Raw genomic sequence first — 17,801 nt, forward strand, 5'->3', positions numbered from 1 at the left:
CAGTCCCAACTCGGAGAGGACCCTAATGGGACTTTTCAGCAAAGGGGGGAAACTGCAGTATTAAAAGGCAAAATTTCACAATTAGTGACCAAAGGATATGGCCAGAGAAAGGAGGAGAGAAAGAAAATGAAAGAGGATATTGGGAGGAAGAGGAGATGCCACTGTACCAACTTTTATATATTGTGTTCATGGGTGTCTTAGTTATAGCACTACCAGTTCTACACTGGCAACCTTTACCTGGTCAGACCTTACCAACAGCTTCAAGTAAATGATCCAAAAAGCAAATGCAGAAGCTAAGAAAACGACATGAGAGCAAATACAGTAGACATGGAAATAAGGATAATTTTTCAAACATTATCCACACGAATCACTGAAAAATTGTCAGTATGTAAAGAAAATCACAGTTATTCATCCAAAAGGATTATTTTCCTTTATTCAAACAAGAGGTATACATTTTTTGTGTGCAAAATGCACTGTACACCTTTATCCTGAGGAAATTACATCTAGAAATGGCTCTGCTACCCCAGAAATGTTGCAGATATGATGTCACAGGCTTGGGGACAAAGTCTTTCCATTGGTAACCTCGGAGCAGATGGCATTTCCAGCCACTCTAATCTCAAGTAACAAAATCAATTACTCAGTAGGAAGTCTGTGAGGAACACCGAGATGCCGACCAACTGCACCCAACAACCCTTCTCCCCATTCCCTCCAAAATAATATTAAAAAAAAAAAAAAATAAAGCTTTTTTTTTTGTTTTTTTTCTCTCTTTTTTTTTTTTAGAAGCAAGGAGTTAAAATCTGAACTCCAGTGTCACCGGAAACCCTGCCATTAAATTAAAAAATAAACCTGAATACATAGTAGAAAATTCATTTTTTGTTTAAAAATTCACAATCTGTAAATGTATATATTTTCATCTTTAAACATAAAAGTTTACTATATGGTAAAACAAAGGCTCAGAAAATTTCCCTCCCAAAACAAAAAACTAAATATAAAGAACAAGAAACAAAAAAAAAAACCAAAAAAAAAAAACCCAAATTAAACCTGAAGAGTTCCATTAAAGCTGCAGATGTTTTCAAACCCTGTTTGGAACCAGTGACTCATTGGCTTTATTTGTGCTGATGGGTCAGAGAAAGATCTGAAAACTGTAGTCCAAATACCCACAGCTTCTCCTTCAAACATAGAACTTCCACAAGTCTATAGCAGGATGGGTCTTCACCACGTGATTGTCACAAGTTCAGAGGTGGAAGCATCAGCTCATCGCCACTGTGCACAATTCTGCCTGCTTGATATTAGCGCCTGTAGGGATGGAATCCTTGCGCATTGTGATTCTGTCCTCTGCCCAAACCACTTCCCCCGGCGGGTGGGCCTCCCGATGCTGGTGTGGAGGGTCCTGTCGTGTAAGGGGGCTGCTGGTTGAGGTCAGGGAAACTTTGCCCATACCCACTCATGTCTTGTCCATAACCTATGTCAAGAAATAAATAACACTGAATATGGAAATATTTTTCTAGGGAATACCCACTTGGTATGAAACAGGCTGTATGGAACTACATTAAAATATAGATTCTACTCAATACACACACAATATATAAAACATACGTTATATTGCAAAAGTATTTAGACCCATGACCAATTATTTTATTCAACAAAGCCTACACCCAAAAGCAAAAGAAGTACATTTTTTGTGACAGTCTACTCTAGATAAATAAATAAAAAAAGCACGCTGTTTGCGTTAAGTATTCAGTCTACACAACCTTTGCACAAGCAGTTTTTGGAATTGCTCCAGCTTGTCAAGTTGGGAGGATAAAGCCTGTGCATCTCAATTTTTAAAAATTGTGCCAGAAATTCTCAGAGTAGGACATTAATATACCTTCTGGGTTTTGAGCCACTCCAATGGTACTGTTTGCGATCAAATCAGGGATCGCTGACCTGCTGAAACATAAGATAACCCGTAGTTTGAATCATAAATTTTAATTCTGTATTATCAAGACTCCTAGTTTCTGCTAATAAAAAGCAGCTCCACTGAATACTACCTTCACCATACTTCACTTCTATTGCTTTGAACAAGTTTGCAATTGGGTCTTTGTTTTAATAGATTTTACATGAAGCCTTTATGTTCAGCAGCTTGCAGACATGTCAACTCTTTTTGTAGTTGTGGGAAGTGCCCCTACAGTTATCCGCAGTAACAGCTCCATTATTAATTTGCACACAAAATTGTCACCCAAAGTGAGGCATGACAGGTGCAGCCAGGATGCCCCTGCATCACTTTGGATCCAGGTTAGAATCTCTGAGCTCCAGCAATTTGGAATTTCAGCTGCTAACTGGTTGCTAGGGTCCGATATGCTTAGAGTACAGGGATTTAATAGAAAGCTAAAAACTAATAATAAAATGATAGCCTTAAAGAGCAATAGTTTTTTGGCTGCAAGGGCCCATGACCCCTACCCAATAGATATGAATGAATCACTGGCACTCAAGGCAGTTACAATGGAGAGCCAGGGTGTGCAAGCGTGGTAATAATATATATATATATATATATATATATATATATATATATATATATATATATATATATATATATATATATATATATATATATATATATATATATATATATATATATATATATATATATCCCCCCTCCCCATGAGTAAGCTGGAAACATGCAGAGGGCTGATAAAAACAATACACGTCCACAACATACTAAAAGTTAATTTAATTTAAACTACCCCTTTAATATAAAATCAATAAAAAGAAGAAAATGGCAATAAAATAAGAGTAGGTCTAAAGAGTCTGAATACTTTTGCAAGGCACTATACATACATGCACACAGTAAAACTACGATTCCTGATTGCTACTGTTTGATGGAAAGTACATTTGCGGATGAGTCAACTATTATTAGTCGACATGTTAACATCCTTAAAGGGATACTATCATGGGGGAAAAAAAAAAATTCTAAATGAATCAGTTAATAGTGCTGCTCCTACAGAATTCTGCACTGAAATCCATTTCTCAAAAGAGCAAACAGATTTTTTAATATTCAATTTTGAAATCTGACATGGGGCTAGACATATTGTCAATTTCCCAGCTGCCCCAGGTCATGTGACTTGTGCCTTCACTTTAGGAGAGAAATGCTTTCTGGCAGGCTGCTGTTTTTCCTTCTCAATGTAACTGAATGTGTATCAGTGGGACATGGGTTTTTACTATTGAGTGTTCTTAGATCTACCAGGCAGCTGTTATCTTGTGTTAGGGAGCTGCTATCTGGTTACCTTCCCATTGTTCTTTTGTTTGGCTGCTGGGGGGGGAGGGAGGGGGGTGATATAACTCCAACTTGCAGTACAGCAGTAAAGAGTGATTGAAGTTTATCAGAGCACATGACCAGGGGCAGCTGGGAAATTGACAAAATGTCTAGCCCCATGTCAGATTTCAAAATTGAATATAAAAAAATCTGTTTGCTCTTTTGAGAAATGAATTTTAGTGCATAATTCTGCTGGAGCAGCACTATTAACTGATTCATTTTGAAAAAATGTTTTTTCCCCATGACAGTATCCCTTTAATAACAGATAAAAGATGTAGGGGGTATTTTTTTTTTTATATGCAATTGAGTCTAGCACATTTAGAGGCAACCAGAAAACATTTATAATCAGCAATTTAATCAGTTCTTTTAATGTTTTACTAAAAAGAATGCAATATAGAAGGGTGTTTTTTTTTTTATAAAGGCCTAAAAAGTCATAAGAAGTTTTCACCATCGCAAATGAAAAAGCCCCATGAGTCTCCTGACATCAATGAGTAGCTCTCATAACACGTGGTTGTGCTTATTTTACACTAAATATTAATTATTACAGTTCATGATATACTTTTCTTTGTTTAGGCACATTAATAAAACAGCAACATCTGGTGGCAAAGTCATTACTACAAGTGGTACAATGCTTGCTTCTACCAATAAACCATTTTAACCCTTTTGCTGCCAGCAAGCACTCTGGGAATAGCAGGTTGCTAGACAACATGCTTTACATGGACTTGAATTAAATAAAGAAATGCAGGTTTATCTCCTTGCCCACCATGAAGAATCAAAGATAATGGCATGGTAGTTTTTATACCAGGCATCTCCAATATGGAAATACCATTATTTAACTCGGTAAGCAAATCTATCCAAACAACTATAACTTAAATGACCTTATCAGCACAGTGCAGCCTGTCCCTCACATATAGGATGAGTGATGACTGTTAAGCTGGCCATAGACGCAAAGATCTGAACGTACGAATCAAGGATTCGTACGATTTTCGGACCATGTGTGGAGAGTCCCGACATATTTCGTCCGGCGGAGATCTATTGTTTAGTCGATCAGACAGGTTAGAAAATTTCTGTCGGCTGTCGATAATATCTCTGCATGTATTGCTGATCGTACGATTTTCAGTGGGAGACCAGCTTTTGTCGGACATAACTTTGGTATGATTGCTGTCAGGGGCAGAACATCGCTGATCTGTTCTTTTGTACTTTATTTGATCTGAATGGTTAATGGCAGGTCGGGAGATGGGGAAGTCCGATCGTTTGAATCTTTGCATCTACGGCCAGCCTTACACATGCTTGCTTTTTTTTTTTTATTTCTTTTAGTTTTTATTATGGACTGAAGGCTTGAGTCAATCACGTAAGCCAAGACACGCCACCTGTAACATTTCTCCAAAAAAGGAGGATTGGGAAATGGCTTGCAATAGTCAGACAGTCTATCATGGTTTCATTTCAAATCGTTGGATGGGGTATGTGTGTTTGAACATAAGCGTAACTGAATAAAGCAGTATAGTCTCCTTTTAAAGGGCTATTCGTTGCATCTTTCTGCAGACTAAGGTCCCCATACATGGGCCAAAAAACTGCCAACTCGGTCTGTCGGCAGCTTTTATCAGCCCATGTATGGGGCCTTAAAGGAGAATTCAACCTGTAATAAAAAAAACAAAAACCTGTAATAAACCCCCCCCCCCAGGCAAATGCCCCTAATTGTTTACACAGCCCACCGTGCAGATTCTGGCTTTGGAGTTCACGACAGCCATCTCCTTCTTCTCCGGTAATCTTCAGGTCTTGGCGGCTTTTTCGGCACCAAAAGTCACAAAAATTTCAGAAAAATTTTCGTGGCTTTAGGCGCATGCGCAGTAGTTCGGGACCGGAAATTTACTGCACATGCGCCAAAACTTCAAAAAAAGACAGAAGATGGCTACCGTGAACTCAGAGGCCAGAATCTGCATGGAGGGTTGAGTAAAAAATTAGGGGCATTTGCCCGGGGGGGGGGGGGGGGGCAGGTAGGCTGGCTTACTGCTATGGGTTTATGGTCCTCTGTGCAAGATTGGGTAACACAGCTTGATTTATAGAACCCTACAAGAAACACTGTAGCCCCCCAGCCCATGAACAAGCATTATATACTGAACTAAACTATACATAACCATTGCTTCCTGAACACAATGCAGCATAGATCAAAATGAAAGCCTTCCTTGCTGAAAGTGTGTATACAAATGAATTAGTCTTAGGTGGCTATACACAGAGAGATACGCTCGTTTGGCAATGTTGCCAAGCGAGCGGATCTCTCCGCGATATACCCACCTTGAGGCCAGATATCGATGCGGGAAGCCCGTCGGAGGGCACCATACACATGGCCACCTTTACAGCAAGCAAGCAGTGTGTAATAAAATGCTTACATTTTAAACAGGTACATCAATCAATAACTGCTTTCCAATATATATATTCATTAAAGATTTTCAATTCACAAAGTTTTTTGTAAAATTAATTGCTATTGAAAGCAGTGTTTATATTTTGGTTTTCTGGGTCTAACTCCCTCAATAGAGAAAACATTCATTTCATCAGTCGGCTTTTAGGAGCCGAAGGAAAAGGAGGTTCATTGGTGCACAAAGCAGATGCAAACAAGGTACACTGACAAAGGGGTTTTACCCCAAAATGTTGCACTTCTGCAATAAACTTTGCAAGGGCTTGTGACGTGTGCCAATGAACTTCCTTTTCATTTAGAATTGGGAGGGTGCCGATCCCTCATGAGACACAGAGCACCAGGCAGAACACATTTCAAAGGCTAGGGTGTGCTGGTGATTATTGGGTCAATCATAAAACACTGACATTAGCTTAAACATCCTTTAATATTAAAACCAGCAAGAATTCAATATCAGTACTACAGGACAATAAGCACATACTACATGATGCCAATGCCACTAGGATCAAAGCTGTAAAGCCACCCAAAACCCTCACTTCATTTAGTTCTCAGGATTTTCCTGTATACAGATGCTTCCCTCAGTCCTGCAGCATAAGGGAGAATAGGGAGCATCTAACTCTACCTAACATCTCTTACCTTTGATGGACTTCTTAGAGAGGTTAAATCCACTCGGACAATTTCACAAAGCAGGCATTTCCTGGAAAGAGTGATTTCTTCAGGCTTTTTATGAGGCATGGTTTAGGCATGCAGTATAAACCCCACTTGATCTCCCACACAGCAAGGCAGGAGGCTTGGTGTTTTGCAGGATCAGACAGAACTGTCTGCCCTAGTTTTACAGCACTGCATGGCAACTGAAGTCTGAGGTGATAAAGTTTGAGATGCAGAGGTGCGTAAAGCACTTCTATGTTCAACAAAATATCTGGAGCACTACAGGACATGCTATAACCCCCTCATATGATCTTGAATTTGTAAATTCACAGAAGCATGAAGGCTCCCATCCCACCCACTGAATCAACGGACGCAAACAGGGACAGGAGTTGGTACAGAAGGACAGCACTTACCAAACTGGCTAAAAGGAAAATCCTGCTGACCACTGGGGGGTTTGCTCAGATCTTGAGCTGACTGCCCTGGGGGAGGAGCAGGGAACGCTAATGGTGCTGCTCCTGGTGTACCAGGAGGTGGTGGAACTCCTGAAGAGACGAACTGATCAGGAGGGGGAGGGGGTGGCGCATAGCCATAGCCTGCAACATCAAAGGACACAGAAGAATACATAGGGCGTTCAAGTAGATTTTTGGAGGGCATAACTAGCATACCAAAACAAAAAAAAACAGCATACCAAAACAAAAAAAACAGAAGACGTAATGTCCATCAAGTTAAATTAACACCTACCGAATGGAGGTGGGGTGGCATATCCCGGAGGAAAGCCCTGTGGTGGTGGGAAAGGTCCAGGGGTTGTTGACACTAGGAATGGCGCAAAGGGAGGAGGTGGAGGAGGACCTCCCCGGCCTGCAGGTTGCCCATACCCGCCTGTGGAGAAGACTGCATTAGGAAGAACCAAAGTAGAGGATGAAGTGAAGAACTCCTGTATAACTCAGAAATCTCATATTTGAAAATAGAACTTACCAATGGTTTGTCCTGTTGGCATCCACATCCCTAAAATGACAAGCACGGAACAGCATGTTAAACACAAATCTCTCATTAAAGTATGCGAAGTCTATAATGAAAGATATAGCCTATAGAGAAACTATTCTCACATTCACTTTTCATGAAAATAATTACAGCAATAAAACTTAAGAAACTGAATTCTTTAAATATTGAGAAACAGCCTTGCACTTGACGATAAAGATAAGAATAAATCCATTCGGCGAGCACAGAGGACCAAAACATGAACTTCATGGCTATCTGGTGGAGGTGGCTATCCTTCAAAGAAACAGAGAGCTATAAAGCTCATATCTAAATCTCCTTGGTTAATCCCACACACGCCATTTAGTGTATTTGTTTCAGAGTTTACTGGGTTAAGTAATTGTACAGAACATTGACACGGAATACGAGATTGTACTTTACTCACTCTGTACCATGTTGGATTTTTCAATAAAAATTACAATATGAAAAAAAAATCCATGTTGGTGGCAAATCAATTCCATTGGCTTTTTTTAAATTAGCAGACTTAAGGGTACGGAGATCCAAATTAAGGAAAACCCCATTATCTGGAAAACTCCAGGTCCAAAGCATTCCAGATTATAGATTCTATACCTTTTGTACATTTAAAAGTGTAAGTCTAGTAATATCCAGTTTACGGTTAGTCGTGTTACAATAGCATAGGAAATATTTTCTATTCACTAGGCGGTCTTGTCTCAAATCTATTAAGCCAGTTGTCAACAGACTTTTATGGTGTTTAAAAGTGAAGTTACATTTAGAAAAAAGAAAAAAGGAAGAAAAAAAAAAAAGTAATGTAGCCTGCCCATGCCAACATTTTTACTTTGTAGGGATTTCTGTTTTATATGGGGCTACAACAATAATAAACAACAACGGGGAATTTTATTAGGTCACAAATTAAAGGGATACTATAAAACAGACAAGGAAATGTTTACAGCTACCTGAAAAAAACACCATTGTGCAATATTATTTACTTCATTTCTTTAAAAGGCAAATTTACTCTCAGTGCTTCCACAGGACAGTGTATGCAATGGTTTTCCTTCCTACTAGTAAAATAAAGACTTTCTTGCTTAAGGGTAGTGGCAGACAGGGGGGGTTGGTTGGCCAGTGACAAATTGTCTGTGGGCGACTAATCTCCCCGAAATGCCTTCCTGTTGGCAAGAATGCGAATCAATTTGGATATCCAAAGTCACCCGAAGTTGCCTCAAAAGGAAACGTAGGGCAACTTCGGAAATCCAAAGCAATCCTCATGCCACCCCATCAGCGATTTCTATTCTTGCCAGTGGGAATGCATTTCAGGGAGACTAATCTCCCCGTCTGCAACCACCCTTATAGCAGCGATTCTAGATAACATACTAGATCAGAATCCTAGACTTAAAAGACCAGTCTTAAAGGGTAAGTCAACCTCAATTTAAAAAATTTGCCTAATAAAAGAAAACATAATTCTTAGCAACTTTCCAATAGACATGTATTAAACATTATCAGTGCTTTTAAAGTTATTTGTAAAAACAATTGCTTTTGAAAGCAGCATCTCCTTAACTCCTGGTAGTTACTTTTTAAACAATGTTGCAAAAATCTTAGTTCCCCAGGTCTGTTAATCAGCTGCCTTGTCTTACATTGAGTCACCAGGATAGAGAAATTAAAAGTGCTTGCAATAACAATACATATACACATAACTAAAAACCATAGAATTTCTTTTATTAGGCAAAAAAGAAAAATATTTTTGGGGTTTTAAAACATGCCTAAACAAATAACATTCGTGGAATCTAGGGGAACAAGTGGAAACCAGTTATCAGATCCTCAAGCACTAAGGACCGCATCACAGTAGCTGTCAGCTCTTGAATTAGTGATCACTGACCTCTGGTTGGGAAACTGCCTCAGGGCAACTTAAACACCTGTTTCACGTGCTGAACATAGTTCTGCAATAGGACCCCATTGTCCTGAGGAAGTGACGGGCTGTCACGAAACGCGTTGAGCACATGACCCAGGGGATTACAAGGGCATGCTGTTTGTTGATTGTTTTAACATGACGAAATAAAAATCAAAGTTTTTAAATTGATTTTCGGCCGTCTTGGTGCTCCATCTATGCATGAATTGGACCCCATTGTCATTGTCAGCAAAATCCATAGATAACATGCTAGGGTCATACAACTCGCCAAGTACCATAGGATTGTAAACTTAAAGGTGCAATTCACCTGATCTTTTAATAAGATGTAGACTGAATTTGTTAATTAATTTTAATTATTTTTTCTAAAGCTCCCGGATTCCCAATTTTAGCAGCTATCTGGTTGATAGAATCAAATTCAGCACAGCAAATAGGAAATTGTTTGAATGACAGACTTATGTCAATAGAAACATTAAACTACAATAACAGTGATCACCACAGAAAAAGAGTGGTACTGATAAGAGAAATGTCAGATTTGAGAATCTGTCAAATTTCACAAAAAGAAAAAACAGCTCAAAATGACCAATTAAGTAGGTGAATTTCAAGTGAAAATCATGGTCCCCACAAAATGTTCATTAGCCTTAAATTTTCACTGGCCTCTAAAATACTGTGAATGCCACGAGTAAAGAGGAACAAACTAAATTTTATCACCTGCTCATATAGCTTAAGAGCCATCTTTCACCAACACATTTATCTAGATTATGATGAAATGCTAAACAGATTTTGACCCAGCACTTAAGAAACCTGACTGCTTGAGTGGGCAGAGTAATTAAAATGGGAACAGATATAGAAGAAATTATCTATATACAGGCAATATACAGTTTTATTTGCATATAAAGAGCCAACACTGATTTACTTGAAAATTACATGAAACTCTGCTTATAGCAAATACCGGTAGTAGCAGGTATAGTTCATAAACCCCAATCCTCACTAGAGAACTAGCCTGTAGCTAATGATTTATGTTCATGAATGTGGCGGATAATTATGAGAACTCAAAGCAGCATGTCAATGCTTTGCTAGACAAGGAGAAGTTTCACCACTTAAAATGCTGTTCACCTGGACAAATCAACAAATTCATACCATGGAGCAGCTTTCATCCCAGGACATGTAAATGCCACTATTTGCTGAAAGGCAGGTTCTGCAGGCCGAAGACTATTACTGAGGTCATTAAATGCAAAAGGAAAATCAACGAAATATGGACAATACAAAAGTTGACTTCTCAGTTGTTAAGCATAGTTTAGATTCAAGAATCGGACATTGAAGTATTATCAAATGACAGTCACTGCTCACCGGAAGCCTCATATGTTCTGAATTTTAGCAACATGCATTATGGTTGTTTGCCGGAAGTGCCCCTGTAATCATACTTTAAGATATTGCAAAAGTAGCAGGATCTGAAAACTTCCAGTTATGAGTGGAAGGTTTAAGCATTAGGAGGAACCAAACAGGCTTACTTTTGTATGTTGTAAATTAGATACATTCCTTTTGCTTTGTTTTTCTTTTTAATAATAAAAATGCTCCAGGCAAGTTACCAATATAGCTGTTATTTTTCATTAATAAAACCATAGTTTCATCCTCTGTAGTACAGTAACTCTGTATAATCAGGATCTGCTATCTAGAATATTTGGGACCTAGGGGCATCCAGATAAGGATCTTCATAGTTTGGATCTCCATATCTTAAGCCTACTAAGAGTTAAATATTAAAGACAATTGAGTAAGCATAATTTATGTCTCCTGTAGGACTGAATTTATGAAATTATGGAGTTACAGTATAATAATTCTTACATACAGTGGTGTGAAAAACTATTTGCCCCCTTCCTGATTTCTTATTCTTTTGCATGTTTGTCACACAAAATGTTTCTGCTCATCAAACACATTTAACTATTAGTCAAAGATAACACAAGTAAACACAAAATGCAGTTTTTAAATGAGGGTTTTTATTATTTAGGGAGAAAAGAAATCCAAACCTGTGTGAAAAAGTAATTGCCCCCTGAACCTAATAACTGGTTGGGCCACCCTTAGCAGCAATAACTGCAATCAAGCGTTTGCGATAACTTGCAACGAGTCTTTTACAGTGCTCTGGAGGAATTTTGGCCCACTCATCTTTGCAGAATTGTTGTAATTCAGCTTTATTTGAGGGTTTTCTAGCATGAACCGCCTTTTTAAGGTCATGCCACAACATCTCAATAGGATTCAGGTCAGGACTTTGACTAGGCCACTCCAAAGTCTTCATTTTGTTTTTCTTCAGCCATTCAGAGGTGGATTTGCTGGTGTGTTTTGGGTCATTGTCCTGCTGCAGCACCCAAGATCGCTTCAGCTTGAGTTGACGAACAGATGGCCAGACATTCTCCTTCAGGATTTTTTGGTAGACCGTAGAATTCATGGTTCCATCTATCACAGCAAGTCTTCCAGGTCCTGAAGCAGCAAAACAACCCCAGACCATCACACTACCACCACCATATTTTACTGTTGGTATGATGTTCTTTTTCTGAAATGCTGTGTTACTTTTACGCCAGATGTAACGGGACGCGCACCTTCCAAAAAGTTCAACTTTTGTCTCGTCGGTCCACAAGGTATTTTCCCAAAAGTCTTGGCAATCATTGAGATGTTTTTTAGCAAAATTGAGACGAGCCTTAAAGTTCTTTTTGCTTAAAAGTGGTTTGCGCCTTGGAAATCTGCAATGCAGGCCGTTTTTGCCCAGTCTCTTTCTTATGGTGGAGTCGTGAACACTGACCTTAATTGAGGCAAGTGAGGCCTGCAGTTCTTTAGATGTTGTCCTGGGGTCTTTTGTGGCCTCTCGGATGAGTTGTCTCTGAGCTCTTGGGGTAATTTTGGTCGGCCGGCCACTCCTGGGAAGGTTCACCACTGTTCCATGTTTTTGCCATTTGTGGATAATGGCTCTCACTGTGGTTTGCTGGAGTCCCAAAGCTTTAGAAATGGCTTTATAACCTTTGAAATTGAACTCAGGTGTGATAAACCACAGTTAAGTTATTTTTTAACAAGGGGGGCAATCACTTTTTCACACAGGCCCATGTAGATTTGGAGTTTTTTTTCTCCCTTAATAACGTAAACCTTCATTTAAAAACTGCATTTTGTGTTCAATTATGTTATCTTTGACTAATAGTTAACGGTTTTTGATGAGCAGAAACATTTAAGTGTGACAAACATGCAAAAGAATAAGAAATCAGGAAGGGGGCAAATAGTTTTTCACACCACTGTATATAAGCAACAAAATGTGACCACAGAGCCGAACAAAGTTGAAAGTAGATTATTGTACGCAGAGATAGTATACGGATGTCATAATGGTATTCAAAAGACCCTTCAAACACTTTTTGGGTACTTGACCCAGTTCAAATCCAGCAATGGACACAACTGTACTTTATGATGTAAATTAATTCTGAGACCGCTGAAAAAACAATTCTGGGTGTACCTTGTGGACTGTAGCCCTGCCATGTTGGAGGAGGCTGCGCTGTCCATCCATTAGCTGTACTTTGCATTGCTCTACCTCCCCACTGGTTTGATCCAGGAGGTCCTGGAGTTTGGCTTTTGCTATCACGCGGTTCTGCCCGTTTGACTTCAACCTGAACAAAATGTGTTATTAGTTAAAGATTAGTTCATTGGTTCTTGCCCCCAGCCCACCATATTGACCCAAATTGTACTTATAACTACACTTAGCACTTTACAACTTAACTCCTTTACAACTTAACTTTAATGATTTAAAGGACATTATTTAGGTCAGTAAACTGCTTGTCAGGTACAATAAATGTATACCATTAAACTCTAAAGAAAAGGTATTAGTGAAAAAAAAGTAAAACAATTGCTTCCTATACTGCTGTGCATTGTGGGTATCAGTACATCTTAATACACAATCAGGGGCCAGTAGGTTTAAGTTTGTGTAATTTAGCTGTCAGTAAGTAAAACAGCCTTGACTCTGCCCATACCTGAGAAATACACAATTGAACTGGAGAAAGGGACACTGGTGACTGGTTGTATCAAATATCTAAAGGAAGATAACGACTTACCTTCCCCAGGCTAATGCTTTAAGAATCTCAATTTAATTAACTCGCAAATAATGTCAGAGGTTATGGATGTGGTAAGAGAATCTTACACTATATCTAACAAAAAAAGTAAACAAAACATGCAAGTAATACAAAATGGACAGTTTGCTCAATAGGAAGCATAGTTGTCATACTGTGTTGCGAAGTCACATCATACTGTAATTTTCTGATCCAGCTAGCCATGCTGCTGAGTAAGCTGTGAGCCCTGGAATGTTCACCCTTTTTTTTAGTTGTCTCATTGTAAATAGAAGTGGAAATTTCATGAGATTGCTTCACTGTATGAAATCTTTATAGCAATACACATCTAGACATAATCAGGTAATAATCACTATAAAATTGGTAACAATCTTTGTTTTGCCAACAATATTCCTGGCTCGATTTCATAACAGTAAGATGGTCCAATTATTAGATTGAACACACATAACAATATGGCCATGCACTATGCTGCCAATAACATTATGATAATGTTATGTTCTATTGAGAGACAATGCTGAGAGTATTTCAAAACAGTCCAAGTCTAACCCTATTATTAAAAAGTATATATTTGTAACCGAGCATGGGAGCATATCAGGGCATCAAAGTGACTGGAGTTCCCCCTTAGCTCTTTGAAATTATGGTTACCAAGGAGTGTTTTTCACCTGCAGGAGCTTTATTTAGCAATTATAAGCCCCAGCAGGATTCCTATGATATAGTTCGTATTCTTAGGACTCCTCAAGGAGTGAGGTTCAGCTGCTTTTGCCCAATGACCTGACAACACAGTATGAACAGATCACTTAACTGCAAAATTGTTAAACTACTTAAAATAGTTTTTTTGTACCAAAGATTCACAGTAAGTGACCCAATAATGAAACAATAACAGCAACCAGTCCTTCTTGAGGTCTCCTTTAGAAAACACAAAACGTGGTTTGGAATGTGGAATAGTTCTACATCATGCCCATTTAAATATCTGTGAAATGCATGACGTCAGAAGGAGTGGTATCAAACTAAACCTCAGGCAGCGGAGGTGTCGTTGGTGGACATTAGGAATTTCTAAAAAGTGCACTCAATGTATTTCGCAGAAAGAATCCTTTAAAAAGCCTTTTTAAATTTAATTTTAAAGTAGGAAGCTTTTCCTCAAACTCAGGGAAAAGACTCTTGCCTTTGTTCTAAAAAAGGGAACGTTTAAGAGGAATCCTAACTGCTGCCCAAGATTTAGTTTCATCTTAAGGTAAAATAAAACTACAACTACACACTTTTTTGCCCATGATGTCGTGAAAATGCATGTTGACAGCCTGGTCCACTGATTGTTCGTCCTCGAAAGTTATAAATCCAAAACCTAGCCAACGACGGAGAGTGAATCAAGGTAGCAGGGTGTTGTGACACAAAACAGGATGATGAACAGTATTAGGAGCAGAACCAAGAACTTAGCAGCAAAACCAAGGCCACAGTATTCATTCAAATCTAATTTGGGACAGACCACGTATGTCTTAGAAAGCAAGGGGGTGGTGGAATAATGATACAAAAAGGTTCTAGCTCAACAACAAAAATAAAGTTCTCCCCTTGTTTCACCAGAATACACGCTACAGCTGCCTTGGGGATTTCTGCTGCTTCCTCCTTGGTTAGCATTTTGCATTGCAGCTAGTGCTGACAGCAGCCATATATTGCTCTAAGGCGTTAAACAGAAATACAATACCTAACACAGCTAAGGACTCTCAGAGCTTTTCCAACATAGTTGGGGAAGCCCAAAGTTTGTCCTAGAGAAAGAAAGCTATATGAATTCACAAAGATACAGGCCAAGCTGAAGTCCAGCAGGAGAACACCTGCTGTCAGCAGCATGGGCAAAAGATGTAATGGAAATACTCAAAGAGCGAGAAAGGTTGGCATTTCCCACACACAAGGCTCAAGTACAAACAAAGTTTCAGTAGTGTACTGATCAAAAGAACCTGTATAAACCCTTCTTCCAATAACAGGGATCATAGTTAATAGCGGTTGAGCTTGAAAAAAAAAAACCATTGTAATCAAGCTCAACCTATTGCAAAGTGAATGTGATCTACCTTCCACTTAGAATTCAGAGAATGACAAAACTCTAATTTTAAGCAGTCTACACTTTGCCTTTCTGGCTCTAGAAGAATGGGACCACTCACTGGATCAACACTGCGCTAAGAGAGTATTAATATTAGTCCTGGGAATATTCAAAACATCTTTGCATTAGGCAATTAGAAAATTATGTTTCAACATTAAAGGACAGTTACTTTGTATAATTGACAACTATCCTAATAGTAGTTTGGCTTTTATATACAGGCTTCCTGAGACATGAGCACTGCTAATTTCAAAAAAAGAATTTTAGAATAGAATCCGGGTAAGGAGAATAACAAGGCATTGAAACTTTGTTTGTACACCATAAAATAACCCCATCCTTGACCTAATCCTGAAATGGCCTGTACCTGTGTGATAGAACTTAAACACCTAGAGAAGAGAGAGCTAAAGAGATAACATTAATCACAGTCAAACAAACAAAACAAAAAACTTAATACTTTACTGTAACTTAAATATGACTTAAAATGCAGCATGGAAAAACTACGACTTAGCATAAAATATAGGGAGCACTCTATATGTCAATATCTTAATGAAGTGAAGAGGACAACATTCAGATGGCAAACAATTTTGACAGCATGTATGAAAACATGCAATGGATGTTCTGCAGCCAGCAAACAGCATGTGACAGGGCCTTATATAACAAAGCGGAGGCATCAAGGTGAAACAAACTATCTTTCTTGGACAAAATGCATAATGCCTAAAATTGCATTGATACACTGACAATCTCTCAGAGGGCAAATTCAAGGTGTCGATTGTCCACATGACATGTTCAAAGAAAGAAAAAGATGACAAAAATAAATAAATAAAACCAAAACAAATTTACATTGATGTAAAATCATTTGCCATCTAAACAGAGAAATAATGGTAAAGCAGCAGCACATTGGATTAGCCTTCATTTACCTCTTGGCCTTTGTTTTTCAGCATCATAAATCATAACCACTTCAGTTACCTGTAAAATAAACAGACTAAAAATGAATCCTGGATCATTACCATATCCTCTAGATATGAATTAAATATGCTAGGTGCTGATACGCATCAGATTATAAAACCATCAATTGTTTTCAAAACATCTTCATTCTTAAAATTCAGCCCTGACCTACACTCAAGATATGCTGCCCATATACTTTGCTATGCTCTCCTAAACAAACTTATGGTGAAGGTTACATTTAGCAGTCAATAGACGAAGATGGATATAAAATTTTAGTTTTATATTGCATTCTGTAAATCACAGATGCTTCACCCACTCACACATCTGCGCAGTGGGCCACAGAGATATCCCCCAAATATACAGTAATTGCTAGCTAATACTTTTGAAGTACCCAATAAGTCCTTAAATGTACTATTACTTCAGCCCATAATATAAAATTTACATTTGCCACAGACATTCTTGCAGAAGTCATCTGCCTGAATTACTATTAGGTCATCATATGTGACAGGGATAGTTTGGAGAGTTCATTTTGGATACTGTATTTAAGTAGTACTCTCCTGGGATGGTTTAGAATCTTTAAAAAAAAGTGCAGTGTAGTTTAATGGCCCTTATTCTTCTGTTCTACAAGTGTTATTGCCTCTGTCAAATGTCAGTGAGCAGAACTATTCCAAGGTGAACAACCAAATAATGACTAAATTACAATTTTTGATAAGAAAAACAATTCTAAGCAGCTTTCCAACATACATTAAAACTCAATAGCTTGCAAATGTAACTGCAATTGAGAGCATGTTTGTCCTTTTTTTGAATTTGTGTTTCATGACCTTTAAAGAGAACTAAACCATTTACGAAAACTGAGCTCCCTTCCAAACAATCTATTTTATGCAATATTTCCCTGTGTGGACCTCCCTGTGTTTGAAAAACACACATCCTGCAGGCATGTGCCCAGTTGAGGAGGATTCTGGACCTAGCTTCTATATGCTCCTGCACTGTATCAAAAAACAGAAGAGGGTCCTAAAACAGGGAAATATAGCATCTGTGAATTCTGCTGTGCAGCTCTGTAGTTTTATGGCAAGTCCACACACAGGGAAAATGTTTGAATGGAATAGATGTTGTGGATAGGGAGTTTGATGGAGGCGGAGGGGGCAGACTTCAAAACAGAACAGCTTCCCATACACATTTGATATAAGCTGTGGATCATTAAAGTGAGGATCATTAAAGTGAGCATGGCAGCTGAACTAATAATGCACAATTTAAAAATTAGTTACATGTTTTACATTTTCCATTTTCTTATTTCTAAGAGCAGTTAAATAAAAGCTTATGTTAGCCTCTTCTCAACCTAATACAGAGAAACCTTGATTTTAAGTACCCTGAAGTTTTTCCGCATTTTACATTTATTTGTCCCACAAATTTATAATACATTCCTCTGATTTTAAGTAACG

The 17,801-nt window shown here is 38.4% G+C and overlaps 1 protein-coding gene across 14 annotated transcripts in view; it reads right to left on the reverse strand.

Annotated features, from left to right (window-relative positions):
• Positions 1-407: 407 nt before the first annotated feature.
• dazap1.L (DAZ associated protein 1 L homeolog) overlaps positions 408-17,801 on the reverse strand; it is a 28,585-nt gene continuing 11,191 nt past the window's right edge. For 3 of the 14 annotated variants that reach the window (XM_018254711.2, XM_041561725.1, XM_041561735.1), the window contains exons 6-12: positions 16,335-16,383; positions 14,591-14,673; positions 12,731-12,881; positions 7,326-7,355; positions 7,092-7,241; positions 6,764-6,943; positions 408-1,462 (exon numbers count right to left, since the gene is read on the reverse strand). In XM_018254711.2, coding sequence (XP_018110200.1) covers positions 1,290-1,462; positions 6,764-6,943; positions 7,092-7,241; positions 7,326-7,355; positions 12,731-12,881; positions 14,591-14,673; positions 16,335-16,383 — 816 coding nt within the window. In that variant the 3' untranslated portion in view covers positions 408-1,289. Of the gene's footprint in view, positions 1,463-1,867; positions 1,930-6,338; positions 6,400-6,763; positions 6,944-7,091; positions 7,242-7,325; positions 7,356-12,730; positions 12,882-14,590; positions 14,674-16,334; positions 16,384-17,801 lie in introns of those variants that run through there. The other 11 variants (XM_018254727.2, XM_041561729.1, XM_018254788.2 and 8 more) reach the window with 9 other exon arrangements.

Source organism: Xenopus laevis, chromosome 1L, assembly GCF_017654675.1.
Source record: "Xenopus laevis strain J_2021 chromosome 1L, Xenopus_laevis_v10.1, whole genome shotgun sequence".
NCBI lineage: Eukaryota > Metazoa > Chordata > Amphibia > Anura > Pipidae > Xenopus > Xenopus laevis.